Genomic DNA, 22,717 nt, shown 5'->3' on the forward strand with positions numbered 1-22,717 from the left:
CATCAGACTAGTTTTGGTCTTTCTATGAAACTTAACAAAAATGTGCCTTTTAAGACAGGTAACCCATATATTTTCTGTGTAACAAGGTCCAAATTAGGTGCACCTAGACTTTAATGTGCCACTGCATTTTTGCCGCTCTAGGCAGAACAAACTAGAATGTTTTCTGTATTACACAGGAGTTGAGTTCATAAATGCAAGGAAGAAGGAAATTGAACTCTGTTGTGCAAACAGCACTTTGTAAAAACTGTGTAGATAATAACTTCATAACTTTGTCTATATGACAAGCTTTTTTAGTGGGGCAAACATACTACTGCTGAAATTTGCCAATTTGCAGCTTTTTGGAGAGGAATGAATGTGTACATAGTTACTCCTAAAGCATAAAAAAGTAAATGTTGTGGATGTCATAATCACTTCAAGAGTTTATAGTTCAGTAATTATTTTTGGTATTTATTGTGGCATAATACTGTATAATGTCATGTACATGTCTCAACTTAAGTTTAAATTGCTTTATATAAGACTGTGTGTTTGGCACTGAAAAGATTCAGTTCTGCTATGTTAAAAGCTATGAATCAATTCATTGAAATAAATGAAAATAAAATCTTTAGAAGATGTAAAAATCATATTGGGAATTTTGATGTTTCAATCCCACCCTTACAAATAGCTTTTTTGTTTTCTTGAAGCACTTAACAGAAACTCCCAGTAGAGTAAGAATTTTGTTTGTTCCAAACAAAGGAAAGAAAATTCCCCGTGTTTAAAAGCACCAGAAGATCTTGTGTGTAACTTTTGGCCTGAATGGACTTCTCCATAATTACAGCCCAGTAATTTGTTTTGTTAGCTATTTCAGTGTGTGTTTGTGTCCTTTAGACTTGGTAGTTCTTGTAGTCCTCCAAAATGAGCTGCAGAATCATTGAAGACAGTTCTGCTTTATGAACTGTGTAAATAGGGGTATTCATAGGCCAGGAACGGTTGTTTGCCGTACTCTGAGCAGACTTAAGAGACTTGTATCAGATTAAAGGGGTAATATGACTCTTTCAAATCCACCCAAAGTGTCGTGACAGGCCTTTAGTAAGGGTGATCTGAGAGGAAGCACTTGTGCTACGTGTCACTGTCAGGAGGAGCCAACTGAGCAGCAAATACCAGAGAATGGATGATGCAGGAGAGTCACGTGGCCTTTTCAGGGTGAAGCCTCATGCAGGCATCCCCAGATGTTACAAATTGGGGCAACTGGGAACTACCTTTTGGTTCTCTCTACAACTCCGCTGGACCAAATTGTAGGATTGAGCTCTACTCAACAAAGTACCAGTGGGAGACAATGTGTGTGTGTATGTGTGTGTCTGTGCAAAAAATATGCACGCACAGTGGCATACTTCGCAAAGGAAGAAAAAGCCAGCAATCCTCATAGTGAAACATGCTGCAAACTGCCATGGGCATTTGAACCTCCAGAGATCCTGTCCTGAGCACTGAACTACTGCATCACTGTCGTGATGTGGATGTTATCTGCGGCCGACTGTCTGTTTGTTGACACTGCTAACAGAGCCTAAGCTAGCAGTTGGCCAAACCACCAGGGAAGACCCTGGAGTGCAGGTCAGGGATAAGGTCTCATTAGCAATGGTGTTTGAGTTGGCCTGTGCTTTCTTTGCCTGTTCTGTACTTAAGAGGACTATGATCTCTTGAGTTGTCAAGCCCACATTTTACACAGTGTTGTATTTACTTATAGCCAAATAGTTTATATAAAAAAAAATTGGTTAGCTGTTAAAAAATATTGATAGACTAGGAACAAAATCAAGATTGTGTTTGAGGTAGTGGACAACCAGCTCTTGCTTATGTTCTGTCCTGCTTAATCAGTGCATTCATCCTCAAATTCTTTCCACATTGTCCTCAAGGATAATGTAGATGAGGTATGAGATACTTCCCTTTCCATCACGCTTCTTTGATAGTGATTATTGGTGCCAAGTTGCACATTCCACTGAAAATTCAGAAGTGGTCTCTCAAGTGTAAGTGCCCTACTTGAGACTCTTGACTCAATTTTCAGAAATAGTGTTCTGTTTAAATCAAGTGAAACTGCATGCCTAATCCTTTTGAAAAATATGCCTGGGTATATTAATCTAAACATCAAGACTTCCAAGTCCAAGTTTAGAAATTGCTGTTTTATGTGCACAATAGCTGAGCTATCACACAGGTATTTCTTAGATTTTTCCAAGGACATAAACACTACCACATTACAGCTTCCCATTGGGATGTTAATGTCTTGATCTGATCCAACACCTGACCTACCTGAAATAATTGCCAGTCTTCCCCTCAGGAAGGAAAGCCTTCATGAAGTTCCAAATATGCATCTCCATTTAAAAAAATGCATCTGAATAGTCACACCTCTCAGTCTGGTTTAAGTTTTTAATTAATTTGTTCCTAAAGATTAGGCACACACCTAAAAGGAATGGTAATAACTGCTGATCAAATTGTTTCGTATGCCAAGAATGGCAGTGAGATGACGCTAGGTAAAATCAAAATGAGGATTTTTGAACCTTCTTTGGTTGATGAGAAGGTTATAAGAGACTGCTTGCCAGTCTCTGAGATTTAAGAACTACTGAGATAAGAACTACTTCTAAGCATTCAGGGTGTACTTTCTTAATAGTTAGTGGGCTCATATAATGTCAAATTTTGAGGCTTTGACACAAATATAGGTATATCAACCCCCCCCCCCGCTTTTGGACATAGCAAGCAGTTTAATTGTTGCCTGCAGGATGTTAGTGGTCCTCACTTCTGACATTTGGGTTTTCAGTGGCCCTCCTGGTTACTTTCTAGTGGGAATACATCTGAGCCTGCAGGTTTCAGTCCCTCGTTCTTGTAGCAAGTAATGCCTACCTGGATTCTCTTCCTGTCCTGTCATCTAGGCCTGTCACAGGAGCTTATTCTTCCACTGTGTTTTAGGAAATTCTTCCTGATACTTCCTCAACTGTACTGCCAAAGGTGGAAATCCCAAGACAATCTCTTTTTTTCTTTCCTTTTCCCCTTTTGGCCCTACAGGTTCTTCTCCCCCTGTACTACCTGCCCAGTAATCACAAAATTCTAGAGATATCTGGTCCTGGGGAAAAATGAACCCTTCCTCTTCTTATTTCCACTCACAAATCAAGTAGCATGATTGCACTGTGGATTTTCTGAATTGTGGATGATGCTAGTAGCCTCTTCATGCTACATCAGGAAATGTTACCATTCTGCACAGAAGAGCTTCATAACAAAGCTTTCCTTTCTTGCTTAAAGCTCCTGTACAGTTTTTTACTTTCTGCTTCCCTTGATATGTTACGGTAATAAAAGAAAATTGCTATGGTAAAATTTTTGGAAATTTCTATCTGTGCAACTGGAAATGGCTAGAAGAGAGCCCTCTGATAGACAAAAGTGAAATTAAATCTCAGTTTGCAGCTGGTCATTATGTTTCAGCAATAGTATTGCTGTCATCTGCATGCCTAGGGTACGTCTCCACGGAAAACTTCTCTATAAAGATTTTAAATAAATATGACAAGAGCCCAATACCCTTCTGTCAATTTTAATGTCATAGCAGCAAGTATTCAGAGCAAGTATGCACAAGAGGTCTATCTTCTCTTTTGAATGTGCAGGCTAATAGTAGGTATGCCACATTGGTTAATACAATTTTTTTCATAAATATAGAGAATGAAAATTAGAAAATTGTTTGGTCATTTAATAAATTAAGGATGTTCTTTTTACACCTGGTCCCTTTTGCTTCTCTGGTGGTAATGAACTCAAGATGAATGGTTAGGTATTTGGCATGAAAAGAATGTGCAAACTTGTCTGCTGGTGGGAAGTTTATAAATACCAGTTTATAAAATGCCATCTCAGAAAAGAATGTGAGAGGAGGATTGTAGGTAAATTCAAAGGCAAGCAATAAAGATAATCTGTATTATTTTGTATTCTTGTGTTCTTATTTGGGGTTCATAAGCATAACTATCATGTTTTGACCAAAACCTTTTAGCAATCCACCTGATTGTTTTTTCAGCCCTCTCAAGAAACTAGATTTTTGTAGGATCCCAGCATTATGCTGGTTGAGGAGCGGACTGAATTGTGGTCCTGTGTCAGCAATTCATTTGCACCTACCATATGGAACATGTTCTGGGAATCAGTATGAGACTGGGGAGAAGTGACCATGGATAGGCACCATTTCCCAAAATGTATTATGGTTGCACCTAGCCTTGTTGCTTTCCATTGACCTTTCCTATTTTATGTTTCAGAATTTTTGCCTCATCTGAATAATAAATTCAAATAATATCCCTAATTGTCAGTTAATGAAAACCCAGATTTTTTTTTCAATGCCCAGTTTTTAAGATTTATCTGTACTGTAAGTTATCAGATCAAAATTTAGAGCCTTAATGGAGTGCAAGACCTTTCTCAGATACAGGTATTTTTATCAGTGCAATTTCTCCTGTCTCTGTCCCTCTTGCTATTTACTTTCTTTCATGATACACTTTGCTGATGCAGTCAGGTTAACCATTTGAATCCTTTCTCAGTGTTCTATGGCATAACCATTTCTGACCAGTGTCTCTATAAATTTTCTCTCTAAGTTTGTGACATAGAGAAAGAAGATTAAGATCCAGAATAATAGGGCTTCTCTGAAGTATTTTTGAGACTTTTCATTGCAGAGTTTTTCAACTTTTTCTAAAATCATACAAATTCAGAGGAGTTCAGCTGAACCGTGGAGTGCATCATCTCACAGTACAACCTGCAGCAAAATTTTGTTGCTACAAGCTCCAAATTCCTGGTATTTTCTATTTACATAGGAAGTGAATATATTGCAAGTTACAGAGATGTTTTTTCAGGAAAGCAGCAGGTTTGGGGATTTGTTATCCAAAGAATGGATACACTTTGATTGATTAACTTGTCATGGTGCACTGTAAGGGTGGTAGCGTTAAAAACAAGCAGTAAACCAGCAGTTTGAGTACTAGCCCTTCTGGCTATGCGAAGAGTGTGCTGGGGCCAAGAGGCTGTTAGAAGTGGATAGTGGTGTTCGGGGGAGAGGAGGGCGGCAGGATCAGTAGCTCCCCTCTACCAAAAAAATTTTTCTTTGCTTCCTGCTCCTGCAGGTGTTGAGCTCCCTTCAACCACTTGCTTTTGTAATAAATACTAAATGGAGAAGTGTTTTATACTGAATTCTTAAAATAAGGGTAGCACAGTTGTTTAGCAGCAAGCCCCCGATGTCTAGGGAGTGGAATGGGAGTAATAGAAATGGAGGAGGGTTCAGAATGGGGGAAAGGGAAATTAGAAATATAAGGGAACCAAGAGATTAAAAATGGGAAATAGGTTTTTGTAGTGGAAATGTCTGCTATGTTTACAAAATATTTTTTCAAAATGTAAAACTTTGAAAAGAATAAGCTGCCAATAGTCATATCACATTATAAAAAGTCAGGCCCCATACCCTTTACAAATGTGCACACCTGGTTGTGCATATTATGGAAGGTGTACTTATTGTGGCAATTAATATTTCCACTTTTTAACTGCTTGAAAATCCAGGATTACGATGTCATATGTTTCTATTAATTTTTACACTGATGTAACTGGGACTCCATTACTCTGTTGAACTATACAGAGTAAAAATGACCTACTGTATCAGGAGAGATCTCTGCATTTGCATGTTAATGGAGCTCTATAAAAGCTATACCCTGGTTCATTAGGAAATAAAAAACTATTAATTAAAATGCTGAAGTTTGTATCTGAGTACACGTAGGATGAGAGAAATGGCCTTTTGAAACACACAAAGGCATCAAGGGATCTTCAGAAAAGAGTTTGTTGCTAATTTAACTTAAATTGGTGCTTAGGTAGATGCAATTTATTTTTGTAATAAGAAGTACATTTTAGTTCTGTACATTGTCGCTGATTGCAAAGGTGAAGATAATGATTTCTTAAAACAGCTTCCATTATTATATTGTCACTTGTTATAATATCCAGACAGTGGCCAGAGGTACTACCGCTAGGCAGCTGTTTTGGAGAAGCTGTGTTCTTGCTGAGGGCATCCTTCAGCTAGAATTACACAAACATAACTTCAGACAGCTCTGCAGCCACAACTATGCCAACAGGTAGTGGAGAAGGTAAAATATGTCATATTTGTGTCACCTTCACAGGAGTGTTCTCTCTGACAGAACTTCCATCATCTTTCCATTTCAATCGTTTGATATATGCAATCCTTTTTATTTCTGTTGTCTTCTGTATAGAAGCTACCAGTTTAAAATACCACTAATACAAACTACCAGTATAACATACCAACAGCAATACTGCTGTTTAATAAAGGTAAATTCTGGGACTGAGCGACTATTGTGCATAGTTGTTTTACTTTCATTCTTCAAAGAAATTGATCTATATAAGCAAGTGGCTGTTTGATTCTGTATGGTAAAAGTTAATATTGCCAGGTAGTTAGCTGTTATTTTTCAGGTTCTACAATATCTCTTTAAGAAAATGAACTGCTTTAGCTATTATTAAAGCAATTAAAAGCCATTTAAACAAATGAAACACTGGGATGTGACAGATCTAACTGACTGAACTAGAAAATTAGCAGTTGTTTTTGTTAGATTAAGAGAAAAATCACTAGTGGTATTGACTTTCAAGACTTTGTAGTTGCCTTAGATTTCTACATCCCATTGAAAGGAACTATTATATAACCATATTCAGATTTAACAGCACATTGATCTGTTATCCATTTACACTGTCACAGCCTTTATTATCACTTACAAAGCTAGACTTTTATTTCACACTGAGTGAAAGTTTACCATCTAAAAACACCTCTTGAAATCCTCTGAGTGTAATGCTTTTAAACCCCATTTCTATTGATTTCTCCAGGGTTATTTTCTTTGTATTTTTTTAATGCCAGATTCCGGTCCCTTTGACATTAGCGGAAGTTTTGCAGTTCACTTTAGTAATATCAAACATTGACTCTCTGGATTAAGCCCTAAAGATAAGTATGAAAGAAGGAAGCAATCTTTTTTGATTCTGTTCAGGAGGCAGGACATTTCTGGATGAAAAATGATGATTCTGCCATTCATCCCTGCGTGGTTCAGCAGCAAGCTTAGCAATGGCAGCAGAGGAGCGAAGTGGTTGCTTCCTGTCCTTGACCTGACACCTCTGCTCTGTGGAGGAATTGAATTTCTCAAAATTCACTTAAACAAAGACCCATTCTTGTCAGAATTCCTTTGTTCCTTCTCTTTTGCCACATTAAAAACCTAGCTTGGTTAAGTTCATTAGTGGCTGGTTAGTTTTTTAGTATTAAAAGTAAGCTATTAAGGTAAAAAAATCTTTAGTTCTGTCTTCTGTCGCTCCTTTGTGATCTCTAAATGTGAGACTGTATATTAAAAGAATGTTTCGCTTGTTTTCTACATCTGAATTAAGAGGAATTTCAGGGTCAAAGACTTACTAGTCTCATATCCTTAAGATAAGATTTCTCCCTCTAGGAATACCACTTACCACTGGAGAATAAGGAAAACAGTGTCAATAACTTTGGCAGGGTTTAAACTAAAGCAAGTTCCTGGCCAGTACAGTTTGCACCCCCAATCTTCCCAGAGAGATCCAATACTGCAAGACTGTTTTCCTGAGCTTCCAGGATGCCACTGTACCTTTGTTGTGCTCAGTGGCTCATTGAAACGTACATGAACTTCATTGTTATCTGCTCTGCTGCAGGGGGAGCTGTGAACATGCATGGAAGTAACCCAAGTCATGCCAGTTTTAGTCTGAGTTGGCTTTGAAGAGCTTCCAAGCACAGTAGGGGTGTTACTACAGAATGGAAGCCATATAGAATGAAAAGTGTGAAATGGGGTTGAGGAGGCTCCTTGTTAATAGTGTTGAGCATGCGGAAGATGATATAGGATTTATACACATACAGACGCATATATGCACATTTGTCTTTTTGTGCCTGGAGTAAGCTTATGGTTTGGAATAATAAGAAACTTGTGCTTTTCATTGTGCAAAGCAGTAGGAGAGTGGAAGGTACACATCCACTGAATGCATGAGGGCTTGAGATAGATGGGAAAGCAAGGTTCAGATGTGAATTGAGTGGTCCAGACAGCTGGGACATGGTGGGCCACTACTGCATGTCTCTGAGATGACCATGAATTTACCAGAGCAGGAGGACACAAATGAGAAGATTTTAGCCTTCTCATTTACTTGTACCTTCCACATCTCTTTCGATGCACTGCCATCATATATTCCTAGCACAGTGTCACAGCTTTTTTCAAATTCTACCCTATCTTCCAGCTGCTGGGAGATGGAAGAGCTACAGCAGCGCCACAACTGGATGACACATCCTGGTAGCTGAGACACTGCAGACAAGGCCCGTTATCTTTCTGTCCTCAGGGTGGAAGCATGTTACTGGTGTGGGACATACACGGAGATGCACTTTAGCAAGTGACTAGTACATGGAAGAATTAGTCCTCTCCCCCCTGTGCACCATGAGATCATGCTGGCCATTTTGCAGACATTTAGAGCCTGCCCTACTTCATTCTTTTTTTTAGAGCTTCCTTTGAGTTTTGTTACCATTTAAATACTACTTGCTTGATGTCAACTTTCATAGCTATCATTTTTCCACAGTTACGTGGCTATAGCAGGCTAATGCTGCCTCTACTGCCTGTGCAAAGTTTGTCATTGGTGTTCACTGACAGCTGTGGAGATACTGGGATGACAGAGTTGAACCTTATTAATGAACCAGCAGCAGGAGAATTATGGGTTATTTATAAATTCTCTGAGTCTATAGAAAGGGTAAAATACTTAAATCTTCATTTTGTGATCAGAGGAAGAAATGAAGGAAATTTACTATCTGATAGCAATATCATATACAACAATGTAGGTAAGAAATGGTGAATATCTTTCTTAAAGAAATTTCTTTTATGGCTAATACATGCACTAGAAACAAAGATGAATGAGAGGCTGGTGAGATTAATCAGGCCATATGCTGCAATAAGTTGACAGTGAATGTAGGAACAATGAGTGTCAGTCAGTTGTGATTAAATATAATGGCCAGTGATTTACCATCTCATTAGAAGATTAGGACACTCAATTTGCTTGTATGTGAATAGCAAAACAAATAGTCATTAAAATGTCCTGATAGGGCATTAAGTTCTTCCTTAAGACTCGTGAAATTTCATTAATTTTGCCTGCATAGGAAGAAGAACAGTTTAGCAGAGTGAAAAATATCTCATGGGATTTGTTAGAATGCAGACTAATACAGAATCACAGAATCACAGAATCACTGAGGTTGGAAGGGACCTCTGGAGATCATCTAGTCCAACCCCCCTGCTCAAGCAGGGTCACCTAGAGCACATTGCACAGGATTGCATCCAGGCGCATTTTGAATATCTCCAGAGAAGGAGACTCCACCACCTCTCGGGGCAACCTGTTCCAGTGCTCTGTCACCCTCACAGTGAAAAAGTTTTTCCTCATGTTAAGATGGAAGTGTCTGTGTTTCAGTTTGTGCCCATTGCCTCGCGTCCTGTCGCTCGTCACCACTGAAAAGAGTCTGGTCCCATCCTCTCGACACCCTCCCTTCAGATACTTGTACACATTGATAAGATCTCCTCTCAGCCTTCTCTTCTCCAAGCTAAACAGGCCCAGCTCTCTCAGCCTTTCCTCATAAGAGAGATGCTCCAGTCCCCTAATCATCTTTGTGGCCCTTCGCTGGACTTGCTCCAGTAGTGCCACATCCCTCTTGTACTGGGGAGCCCAGAACTGGACGCAGTACTCTAGATGTGGCCTCACCAGGGCTGAGTAGAGGGGGAGAATCACCTCCCTCGACCTGCTGGCAACACTCTTTCTGATGCAGCCCAGGATACCATTGGCCTTCTTGGCCACAAGGGCACATTGCTGCCTCATACTTAACTTGGTGTCCACCAGCACTCCCAGGTCCTTCTCAGCAGAGCTGCTTTCCAGCAGGTCAACCCCCAACCTGTACTGCTGCATGGGGTTATTCCTCCCCAGGTGCAGGACCCTGCACTTCCCTTTGTTGAATTTCATGAGGTTCCTCTCTGCCCACCTCTCCAGCCTGTCCAAGTCTCTTTGAACGGCAGCACAGCCCTCTGGCGTATCGGCCACTCCTCCCAGTTTTGTATCGTCAGCAAACTTGCTGAGGGTGCACTCTGTGCCTTCATCCAGGTCATTGATGAAGAAGTTGAACAAGACTGGACCCAGGACTGACCCCTGGGGGACACCGCTAGCTACAGGCCTCCAACTAGACTCTGTGCCACTGAGCACAACTCTCTGAGCTCTGCCATTCAGCCAGTTCTCAATCCACCTCACTGTCCACTCATCTAACCCACACTTCCTGAGCTTGTCTATGAGGATGCTATGGGAGACAGTGTCAAAAGCCTTGCTGAAGTCTAGGTAGACAACATCCACTGCTCTCCCCTCATCTACCCAGCCAGTCATTCCATCATAGAAGGCTATCAGATTGGTTAGGCATGATTTCCCCTTGGTGAAGCCATGCTGACTACTCCTGATCACCTTCTTTTCCTCCACATGCGTGGAGATGGCTTCCAGGATGAGCTGCTCCATCACCTTTCCAGGGATGGAGGTGAGGCTGACTGGCCTGTAGTTCCCTGGGTCCTCCTTCTTGCCCTTTTTAAAGACTGGGGTGACATTGGCTTTCTTCCAGTCCTCGGGCACCTCTCCTGTTCTCCATGACCTTTCAAAGATGATGGAGAGCGGCTTAGCAATAATGTCCGCCAGCTCCCTCAGCACTCGTGGGTGCATCCCATCAGGGCCCATGGATTTGTGGGTGTCAAGTTTGCTTAAATGATCTCTAACCCACTCCTCCTCCACCAAGGGAAAGTCTTCCTCTCTCCAGACTTTCTCTCTTGCCACCACGGTCTGGGGTTCCTGAGGGCTGGCCTGAGCAGTAAAGACTGAAGCAAAGAAGGCATTCAGTAACTCTGCCTTCTCTGCATCCTTCGTCACCAGGACACCCACCCCATTCAGCAAAGGGCCCACACAGGGACAAGAAAATACACAGGGACAAGAAAATTGTTTTCCAAAAATAGTGACTGTAGATATGTGTATGAATTTGTCTGTGTATATACACTGCATTTCATCAAGATTTTGCATCGAAGGGAAGCATTGCTTTAGCTTGTTTTAGTATTTGCCACAGCACCTGGATTTCTTTGAGGTTGTTCTGTAGTTCCCGTACACAACACTCAGAGGTTCAATAGTGCCATCCTGTGGGTGATCTTAAAGGTTTGAAAGCATGACTATGGCAGATTAAATAAATGGCAGATTAAATAAATGACCTCACCAGGATAAATTATCATAGAATATCAGATATTGTATGGCCCTGTGCAATCAACTAGAATATTTCCCTCTGGTAGTCAGCCAGGCTAATTATTACTTTTTGTCCAGAAAATTAATAACCTAAATGCATTATAACCAACTGGAAAGTATTACAGGCCAGCTGATGAGCAGTGTACTTGTTATTCTTACCCTATTGCTGAGAAATGTATTTTTAATCATCTCAGTGTGTTTTTAATCGTCTCACAATTTATTTTCACAGACAATGCCAAAATCAAAGGCAACCAAGTAAATTCAAATAAGAACCACTATAAAGATGTATCTGGACATCTTTAAAGAGGCACTAAACTGAAACTAAGAATAGTTAACTCTCATGTTTTATAACCAGAAAATATGAATTCTCAAGCAACCTTGAAGATTAAGTTAGATGGTTTAAACAACTCACCAGAATACTTTTAGTTCCAGAAAGATAAGGGCAGGATTAAAGTCTAAAATTTTGTTGATTGAAGATGAACTTCTGCTTAGAACATCTGGAGAACTTTCTATTAATATACTGAATATTATTGCAGGGCATATTCTAATAAAGTGTAAAATGGCCAAACTTCAGCCTGCTTTAATTGGGGAAGAGTTGGGGGATCAGTGGGTAATTGTAGCTCATACTATTTAATGTGTGTTTTTCACTTTGCTTGTCTAAGCAACTTGTTCATGACTGAGCGAATGATGTCTTTACTTGGAAAAGGAACAATGCAATAAAAGGCAAGCTGCTCAGTGGAAGGTTCTGCACATTTTTGCTGGTTTGGGGTGTTTGAGGGGTGGTGTGCATGGTGTCTGCATGCTGCCTTTGCCTGCTTGCTCCATGGTTCAGAGAGTTAGGAAGTGGAGTTGCATCTTGTATTTAGGTGCCTCTTCAATTCACAGCCTTTAGCTGGAATTTGTCCTTTACACTCCATAACTAAAGAGGCCAGTTATAGGTCTCTGTTCATGCCAGTGGACGATTTGATTAAGACAAGGAAACACCACATTATGGACTCCACTGTTACTTTTCGGTAGTTCAAAATTTTAATGTTATTTGTGGTTCCTAAGTCTTTGAAAAGCACCTCACTGTTAATTTTTTCATGTCTCAATTTGCCAGGCTCCCTTAAACAGTAGAAAATGGTCAGCCATAACAAGGCATACAATTAACTCCCACGTATATGAAAAGATAAACATGTAAATTATTCACATTTAGAAGACTAGTGTACTTTTAAAGTATTTACCATTTTTGTATCTATTTTGACTAAAAATCTTGTAGCCTGGCAAAAGACTTGCATCTGTGTGGTTCTATCCTTTTTTAAGTAGGCTAACCTGTTTAAATGTTGGCATATTGAGAATCTTGAGACTGTGCTTCTACCCTGACTTACAGTGCTTAGATGAATTTTGGATGAATCAGATGTATTAGGAAAATAATCTCTTGTGATATTTAACTGAAGGCAGAAAGGATAATGACATATCAAAGTTTAGCCTCTGCACAGAAGAAATTTCTTTGTAGTCTGTATCAGTTTAAGATTAACTTGAGCCCCAGAGCATCAGGATTTGTATAACTTTTACACATTTTTATCCTAACTGATGTGAACGTGTTTCCGTCATATAAATGTCTAATTCTGTTTTTGAATCTTGCTAAGCTCTTGATCTTAACACTTCGTTATTTTCAGGAAGTTCTGCATTTAATTTTATGGTATTTTAAAGGTATCTGCTATTATTCGTTTTAAATGTATGTCTTTTGTTTTCTTTGAGTGATGCTTTATGCTTAGACTATGAAGAAGGTAAATGGGAACAAAATTCTCCACTATTTTGTATATTATATACAAATAGGTCTTAGTTCTTTCCTCATATAGAAGGTTGTCTATACTCTCATGATTATTTCTTCCATCTTTATTTCTGCTCTAATTCTTCTGTTATGGTACTCCTGGACTGAAAGTGATATTTTAAATTAGGTAATAGTATGAGATACTATATTTACCATTGTTTTTTTCTATTCTTGATTTGTCCTAACATGGTTTTTTGGTTCTGTGATCCCCAGTGAACACAGAACACTAGCCTGTTGTGCTGCATGCAGCGAGACCCGTTTCCCTTTCAGGAGCTTTTATGGTTAATGTAGACAACAGAGATGCACATGCATGGTTCAATTTCATAGTTAGTTTAAATGTAGGCTCTTGTTCCCAATTGCACTTTGAAGGATGGTGATAGTCCTTGCTCCAGATCAGAGCTGCTGCTCCAGCAGCCCCTGGAAGCAGAGTCTCAGACTTGGACCCTGTCCACCAGGTAACAGCATGATGCGCGGTTCGGGTGCTGCAAGCAGGAGAGTGGCACCAGACGTCACTCCGCTGCGTGGCTGCAGGGACGTACAAAGATAGTTAATGACTATAAAATTCACTACTAAGAAAACTGATTTATTCAGGTTCTCTCTTAAACAGAATAGGATAAATCATCATCTTCCCTGTGTATTTTCTGTGGCCTTAGTATTATTAATGCCTCATTTCATCTAGTTGATGATCTTTTCAAGTGTTCCATCTTCTTTGTGATTTACTTGCAATGTCAGATAAAGACCTTCTTTAAGCTTTAGCATTTGACATAATAGAAGTCTTTTTATTTTGTTTGAATACAATCAGGATAAATGTATCCAACAGAGATACTGATGTTAAACGGGTGCAGTTCCTAAAAGTATCGCACATGTAAAATCAGAATAAGTTCTCTGAATGTTCAGATCTTAACAGATGTGTTCTTTTTCTCCATATGTTGTAATAAAATGAGTGTTCATTCTGAAAGTATTGACGCACACTCAAAGCAGTCTGGGCAAATATGCCCATGTATTCCTTACACAATATCAGCTCTGGCTATTATTTAACTTTAAATAAATGTGCCCATTAAATGGCTTTAAAGGTCCATATATGTATATAAGAGTTCCTTTTTAGTCAGAAAGTAATATTTTTTTCTCTTTCTTTTTTTACTGACGCCTAGACAAAGGAATGCTGCATCTTCAAAACACATCTGTCAAACCGATTTTCATCAGATTAGGTATATCCTCAAAGCAACCATCACAGCTTACAAAATACTAGAAATGTAGGTTGTGCTTTGCGTAAAACACCAATTGAATTTAAAGCACTTGAAATTGTTTTACAGATGTAGCAATACTAGCCTGCACGTATTTTCCATTTTTGTTTCTGTTTTTGGTGGGTTCTTCAGGAAGATAGTGAGTGATGCTGGAATACTACAATCAAACGAGGTGTCTTGGAGTGTGGTTATGAAACTGTGTTCCTGGGAGCTAATCTGGGTCCACAGAAGCGCATGGTTTGAGAACCTGGCAGTGGGGATTGAATTTATTGCAAAGTATGGTGGTAAGCAAGCAACCTATACCACGTTCAGCAAATACAGGCTCTTTTCGGGAAATATTGTTTTGAATTTCATGCATGATCCGAGCACAGTGAACACTGAAAGGTCAGGATAAGAGGATAAGAAAAAGCTTTTTAATAATGTAATGTCAAACAGATAACTGGTTCTCTGAGTGTGATTAAAGCCAGATTCCATGTATAATTAAAGAATAAGTGCTGCAGGTTTTTTTCTCCATTTACTGTTCATTTCCTTTATAATTCCTAGTGTTAAGTTTATAAACAGAACCTTCAGCCACTGCAGTGCATGTATGTTTTCTTAGTTAGAGTTATTTCTTTGATTTTGTCACTCAGCATACAGGAAATCTCATCTAGAATATAATATACTGATTGGCTTAGTACAATTAGGGTAAAATGAAAGTGTTTGAGTATTGATCTTTGCTTATTATTAGTTTATACTAACAGAAAATTAGACTGAAGAAGTGCTAATGCAGCTATCAAAATTCTCTTTGTCATTACAGGAAATATTGCTGGTACTCTTAAATGGAAGTCTCTTAAAGCATAACTTCCTTTCTTTTCCTCTATTTCTGTAAGTCATCTAATCCTGTCTCCCTGGTCTTTTAAGAATTTCTAGAAGGGATGATGACTGTTGTTAAAGAATTAGGGTATGTAACGATACCATGATTTAATCAGGGCTCAGATAATATTTATTAGACCATTATATCATGATCTAATAGTATGCTGAGTGTCACCTTGACATCATGTAACATCATAATAATAAATCTTTACAAGCTGTATAGTTGTAAAGTGTGTCATAATAATCAATATCATTCCCCTAATAAATCATTTGGTTTATGTTGTTCCATCCCCATCAGCTGTGACATCCTGGTTTTGGGACCCTCTCATGGGCCATGTTAATGAAACATTTGCTGTGAGTCCCTGGTTATGGACAGGTTCAGAGGGAGGTGTGACTTTACCTCCACACCCTCCTTTCCCTTGGCGGTGCCTCAGACTGTATGTTTTTAAGGACATGTACATCTATTGCAAAGATTTTGGGGAGCTGCTGGTCTTGACCCTGCTGCAGACTTCATACCAATATGTGGTGATACTTGTCCAGAAGACCAGTTGCTGAGCATTTAGAGTTTAGATGTTATGGCAACGTTCACTACCGAGGATGAAGTATTATGTGTGGCAGCCTGTCTGCATTTTGGCCTCCATGCAGGGGTTGCCAGTTTAGTAGATGAGTGGCCCTGGGCATTTGATCCCTTGTATTGACCAGGTTTCAGAGTTGAATTCTGCCCTTGAGTCTGTTCCTATTAGCATAAATGGAAGTTTGCACATGAAAAAACACGGGTAAAGTTTGCTTTATGGTTTTTATTGTTTGTTTTATTGCAGACATGATTCTCCTATGTATTGGAGTAGGTAAATATCTGCTTGAAAATCTGTGATTAAAGTATTGGGTGTGTATTTTTCTGAGACTCAGAATCTTAATCCACTTGACTGACAGAAATAAACTTGTTTTTTAATTTATTCTCAATCACAGCAGTAAGTTTAGTCCATCTACTACTTTCATCATCTCCTGCAATATAAATATACTAAGCCTAAAATACTGCTGGCAGCTTTTGTATGTAATTTGAGGATTAAGAAAACAATACAAACAAACTAACTAACTAACTAACCAAGACTTTCAGCTTTAAGTAAAGAACACAGTATTGTTGGACTTCCACTGCTTTCTATCAATTAACCTGAAATAATAGCAGCCAAAACCCACAGGTCTGTATCAGTGTTCGTGGCTGAAGTATACTAAGTAGTATGGTAAAAGAAATTTGAAGAGAAATTGTCTTGTCTATTTGAAACATTCATTAATTGCCAAGAATGACACTTTTCATTGTATATATGTTCTACTTTTGATTTTTACCTTCTGAACAACTCATAAAAATAATCCTTCTTATCTTTTTCAGCCCACCTAAACCAACTGTGTTTATCTCTGGTGTCATTGCAAGGGTAAGATTACTATTAAGTTTCTTTCAGACGTAGAAAAATGATTGTGGGCTTTTCAAAATTATCACTGATCAGAGCAAGATTAATCTTCTTCATTACGCTTCCTCTTTTATGAGAAAGTGCTTTATGTTTTGTATATTTGTCTAAATCACTTTCAGCATTCTTTTTGGTTTAGTGTGAAATTGAAATTATTTATTGAAATGACTTCTACTGTTTTACTTCAAATTTAAGCACTTAAGGATTATTGGATCTTCTTTCCATATCTAAGCTACATATTACTACATCCGTTTTCTTTGAAAGCAATTACATGCAAGTCTGTTGCTATAGCTTGATCTGTGATGAGGAGGGATGCTTCTGCCTGCGATGATGCATGTTTCAAGATAGTGAGGTACCATATGTGCCTTGAGGTAATTGGAATTCTAGGAGTTGTTCCCTGGATTTTAACAGCAAGCAAGGCCTGGAAATCCATAAGCTAAAACATTAGTATTAACTAGTCATTAGTCGTGTGATCAGTAGTTCACGCCATATGCATTGTGATAGTGTTTTTGTGCCAGCCTTACATGATGGTTATCACTAGGGTGTAATATGGTTACCTGTAAGATGTTGTGGCTGTGTCAGATCATGTAGGTGGTAAAGACAGGGTAGCAGATAGGTGCTAGTGTCAGCGTGAAGCTAGTGTATATCCTTGACCTTCGTCTGCACCAAGGTGGATGCCCACTAGGCATCTAGGTCCTGGGCTGCATTAGCAGGAAAATAACTGGTAGATCAAGGGAAGTGATTAACCCCCTCTACTGAGTGCTCATGAGACCACATAAGGTCCACTTTTGGACCCCCCCCATTTCATCCACTTTTGGACCCCCCCATTATATGAAGGGTGTTGATAAGCTGGAGTGAGTTCACTGGAGGGCCCCAGGATGGTCAGGGGCTGGAGCACTTGCCCTGTGAGGAGAGGCTGAGGGACCAGGGCATGTTCAGCCTGGAGAAGAGATGGCTTTGGGGGAACCTAACAGCATCCTGCCCCCAACTACAGAGCGGTCACAAAGAAGATGGGGGTAGATTGTTCACAGTGGTGCATGGCAGGAGGACAAGAGACAACAGACACGGATTGAAATGGGAGGGTCTGACTGGATGTAGGAAAACCTTTTTCACTGTGAGGATAGACAGGGAGTAGAATAGGTTGCCTGAAGAGGCTGTTCAGTCTCTGTCCTTGGAGGTTTGCAAGACTAAACTGGATAAAACCCTGAGTAATGTGGTCTGACCTCATAGCTGACCCTGCTTTGAGTGGGAGGTTGGTCTAGAGACATCCTGAGGTCCCTTCCAACCTGAATTATTCTGTGATTTTGTGATTCTAAGATATGCATTTCTGGCTAACGCTTACAGATGGAACCTGTCATCTGCTCAACTGCTAAAGCCCCCACAAGTCATAAAAGAGCTGCATTCACATCACCTGTTTGAGAAAACAGGGTGCGAGGGGTCAGAGAAGTATGGAAAAGGCAAACAACCGCACAGAGGGGAAAGAAGGTAGAAAATGTCAAGTCTGAGAAGAAAAGATCTTTAAGAAAGAGGAAGCAACCTGGAGTGGAGAACAAAATGAAAAAAATGTACAATATTAACCTGGTGATCAAGAAAAAAAAAAAGATGTCAGACTAGAAAGGAAGAATTAGGCTTACGTTGAAATGGGGCCAGAAGTGAAAGAGATGTTCTGAGACATCTGCTTTATACAAAATACCTTTGTGCAACATTGTCACCCTGTGAACCCATAGAATACAGCATGTTCCTGGTTTATAATACGTTTGTCTCAATTTTTAAGCAGGGTGGTTGTGATGCTATTCTCTTCTCCCTGTCGCTGAGCACTGCTAATATTTGTTTCCCATTGCTTTGTGAAAACCTTGTGGGACTGACCCGAGAAAGGATAGTTCTAAATAGGAGACATAAGTATTACACATCAACTGATACTGTAGAACACTAGCAAGTGAGAAGTAACACTAGCAGACCTTGTTAAAAGAACATGTTAAACTTAAAAGCTATCCAGCTGTAAAATTTGAATTGGAAGTAGTGTTAGATCATGCCTTTCTTCTTGCAGAATTGGTATTCCTGCAATTGGTTTTCTTGTGCAGGTAATTTTTCAAGCTGCCTTACCTTATTTTTAAAATAATCTCCCATTTTTTGTTGCTTTGTGAAAAGCAAACATGTCAAGTAGTTCTGACCATACGGAGCCAGTAAAAGTGACTTGGCACAAGAAGCTATAAGACCCTGAAGATAGAACTGTGTTTTTTCTCTGTGGTCACTTTAAGGTACTGTGTTCTAAGATGCTCTGTATAATAGGAAGAAGTGAAAATTGTGTAAGTGTTATTTGGAAGTTGGTTAAAAGATTGGCAAGATAGAATGCATATAGGGTTACTTCAGGGGAATATAGAACACTGTCTTCCACCTGCTTTTTACATTTTTAAAAACTTATGTCCACTTGACCTGTAAAATACGCTTTTAAGATTTCTTTAATTTTTCCTGGTGTGTTCTTCAAACAGGGTGATAAGGACTTCCCTCCAGCTGCAGCTCAGGTAGCTCACCAGAAACCACATCCTTCTGTGGAAAAGCTCCCTCATCCACAGCATGTCAACCAGCACATCCACCAACCTCGCAAGTGAGCCCTCCGTCAAAATCTCAGCCAAAATACCATCAATGAATACATTTTCAGGAGAGGAAGAAAACCCTTTAGGATTCACACTACCAAATCAGTAAAATTGGCCTCTAAAACAATATGTTGTTTCTTTTACTTTAATTCTCAAGAGTTAATAAGAATGGAGACATTGTTCAGTTGTTATCCCAGTGGAAATTTTGCCCTTTCTCTATTATGTATTTGCTGATCAGGGGTGTTATTCAGTTTCTCCAATTTACCTTTTTTATACGACTCTTTTATTGCAAAGGCAAAAATTCAAAATGAATAATATAGTTAATGATTTTAAAACTTTTACTTTTAGCTCTGGCGTTGCAATAGCACATAGTTAATGTAGTTTTTTATGCTAAACCAGTAAGGAAGAATAACCCCTTGGTACTGGTACTTTTGCTATCTGGAGAGAGCTTGTTGTGTATGTTTGATGCAGAAATTGGTGGTTGCCTTGATTTCATAGACTGCTTGAGGTCTTTAGTATCCTAAGACATAATACCTCAGCGGCAGTTCCATCTCATTTCAACTAGTAAGATGATAAAAGGGTCCAAATATATTTTCAAGTGGGCACAAATCCAGCTGAATCTTCCTTATACTCCATTGTGCGCACCCAGTCTTGTTGAAGTTCTTCCATGCAGGCTTTGCACATTTTGAGCTCTGTGGGTATGAACAGGAGTAAGAAATCAGTTTCAGAAACACTGCTGCTGTATGCAAATCATTTGTGATCTAATTTGTCTCACGGGGGGCTGTATTTTTATGAGGTGATCATTTCTCAATTGCAATAGAAAGCTGAAGGAGTTCAGGACCTTCCAGAATTGAACTTAAACTGGAGAAAAATCTGTTTGTTTTTTTTAACTTGCAGTTTGAAATTATTATTGGAAAATAAGAGATATCACTAGTAAATGTGTTTGACTTTATGACCCAGCCTTTGTTGTGCACCATATGTTTTTCCTAGTCTTTTTATTGTGAATAAGGAAAGTAATGGTAGAAGTGAAATAAAAAAGTTACCTTACAAACAGAGCAATTTGATTAGATTTCACCATGTAATTAAATCTTTTTGATTGCACTGTTCAAAATCACTTAGCTCTATCATCTTCCTTCCACAACTCATCTCTATAAAACCTGTGAATATAATTTTTTAAACATTTAACCAACATTTTTAAAGTGTACTTCAGTTTTTAACTGAATAAAAATACACTACAGGTTCTTGTACCCTCTAGGTTTATAAAACTTTTAACAACCTCAAAAAAGGTGGGTACTTCAGCTAGCGCTGCAGTCAGTCATCTGGCAAATTAGTGGAAGTTTGGGGTCACTTGGGGCTTTACTAGCTCATTTATGTTTAAAATCAAATAGTATGGAAGAATAGTAAGGACAGTTTCAAAAATATGAATTTTTAAAACATCTGCAGATTGATTAATTTTCCCATGTGTAGCTGATTAAGAAAAAAATAAAATGATATGAAATATGACCCATTTCATAAGGGGAGAACTGACTTCCTGTGGGTGCAATGGACATGGCCTGTCCATCTCTTAGTAGGCTTGAAATGGAAAGGATGCTTTGCAAAGGAGGGAATTTCACCTCATGTGCATAGATATATGTATTCTGCACCCAAGGAAGGCTGTACAATCTTTACATGCAGTCCTTATTTTCACTTTAATTATATAGCTGTACTTGCCTTAAGGAACGAACATTGTTTATTACAATTATTGTATATGAGAATATGCATAATTTGTAAAATATGCTTTTTGTTTCTGATGGCAGTTCTTCTGAGGCCTTGTTGGTGGCCACTCATGAGTATACAAACGATTCACACATGAGTAACTTATGAATAAGAATAGAAGTGTTGAACCCCGTGGAATATCTACACGAGCTAATTTGCTGGCAGGAGTGTTTGCAGATTCAGGACAGCAAACAGTGGTATCTCATTAATAGTACAGACAATAGTTGTCAGTCTGCTGGGCCAGCGCAACAGCAAATCATCACAGTCACCTGATATGGTGTAGCTGCTGCCTCACAATGTGCTGGGTGGATTCAGCTCTCCTGGTGCTGTATCTGCATCTGAAGTGGTGTCCAGACTGTAGCCAGTGAGGATATAGCCAAAGCAGTCTGTAGAGCGTAGGTATGACTTATTTGACCAAATGGAAGTGTCTCCTGTAAGATGAGCTCAATCCCTCTCGACTCCTGTAGTGGAAGACAAGACACATACCTCAGTGTAGATGCACAGAACTAGATGGGCTGGATACCTCTCATCTGTATCTAGTAATAGTGGGTACAAATGTATCTTTCTACCTTCCAAAAGCAACACCACATTTCAATTCTAATATTAAAAGTTAGGAACATGGATGCTTTGCGTGTTAGTTCTATATATACAATATATATATAGACAATATCTGAATTTTGTCTTTGATTACTTAGATGGATATGTTTTTACAGTGGAATATGACTCTCAAGATAGCTTTAGTGGCTTTTAGAGTGCAGGAATTCCTATAAGGTTAGCAAATGTCTCTGCATGAAAGTATACTATATATTGTTGGAAGGTATCCATGTTTATGTGTAGGTGTCCTTACCAAAGTATTACCTTCCCCGAAATAAAGAATTGTAACTGGTGACCTGGATTGTCTACTGATGATTATTGATACATTTTTAATAAATAAATATGTTAAAATAACATACAAGCATAGCAGATGTTCAGAGGTTACCATGAAATGATTGTTAAAGAAATTTTCCGGAATTGTCAATGTGGCAATAATGCAACAATAAAACATTGCTCTGAGGTTGTATATTGGGCTCATTTTTCTGTAAATGCAATGTAAATGTGCAGGGTGGAGTTTTATGGGGTTTTATTTCAGAATGTGGAACACTTAATCAACATTTTATAGCTAGTGATATTTATTGGGAAGTTTTATGACACAGTGGATGAGCTGTTTTGAATAGTCCAGTCTCATTTAAAATAAAACTAGGCACTGCCATGAGAAGGGAAGTTGCTGTTTTTCGTTATGAAATTGAAGATCCCCACTATGTCTTTGGGAAGCTGGAGAATCTAAGTGTGGTAATAAAACAGTTTGGTAAAGGAAATGAGATTTAACATTTTCCATTGCCTTTCGAGTTCTAGTCTTCTCTCAGGAAAAAAGATTTATAATCAGAAGAAGTGGCAAACTTCTCTTAAGACTGCAGTTAACATTACATACTTTTGGCATCCTGTATTTAGTATATCTATGGTGTATATATAGTACAATAAATACATGTGATGCCTCACAGTACAAATAAAGATAGATTTACTGCCCTGGACTGTTACAGTGTTAACATCCTTAGGCTCTGCAATCATATAATGATGTACTGTATTTTTTAAAAACTGGCTTCTTTCATTAAAATTTTGGGGAAATACATGGGCATGATGCCAGGCATGCTGTTGATTTAGCTGTCT

At 38.9% G+C, this 22,717-nt stretch overlaps 1 protein-coding gene across 2 annotated transcripts in view; it reads left to right on the forward strand.

Moving 5' to 3' along the window:
- Window positions 1–22,073, forward strand: part of DAP (death associated protein) — a 51,202-nt gene extending 29,129 nt beyond the window's left edge. The window contains exons 3-4 of one of the 2 annotated variants that reach the window (XM_067291006.1): window positions 16,589–16,631; window positions 18,009–18,416. In XM_067291006.1, coding sequence (XP_067147107.1) covers window positions 16,589–16,631; window positions 18,009–18,083 — 118 coding nt within the window. In that variant the 3' untranslated portion in view covers window positions 18,084–18,416. Of the gene's footprint in view, window positions 1–16,588; window positions 16,632–18,008; window positions 18,417–19,153 lie in introns of those variants that run through there. The other variant, XM_067291005.1, reaches the window with a different exon arrangement.
- The last annotated feature ends 644 nt before the right edge of the window (window positions 22,074–22,717 follow it).

Source organism: Apteryx mantelli, chromosome 2, assembly GCF_036417845.1.
Source record: "Apteryx mantelli isolate bAptMan1 chromosome 2, bAptMan1.hap1, whole genome shotgun sequence".
Lineage (NCBI taxonomy): Eukaryota > Metazoa > Chordata > Aves > Apterygiformes > Apterygidae > Apteryx > Apteryx mantelli.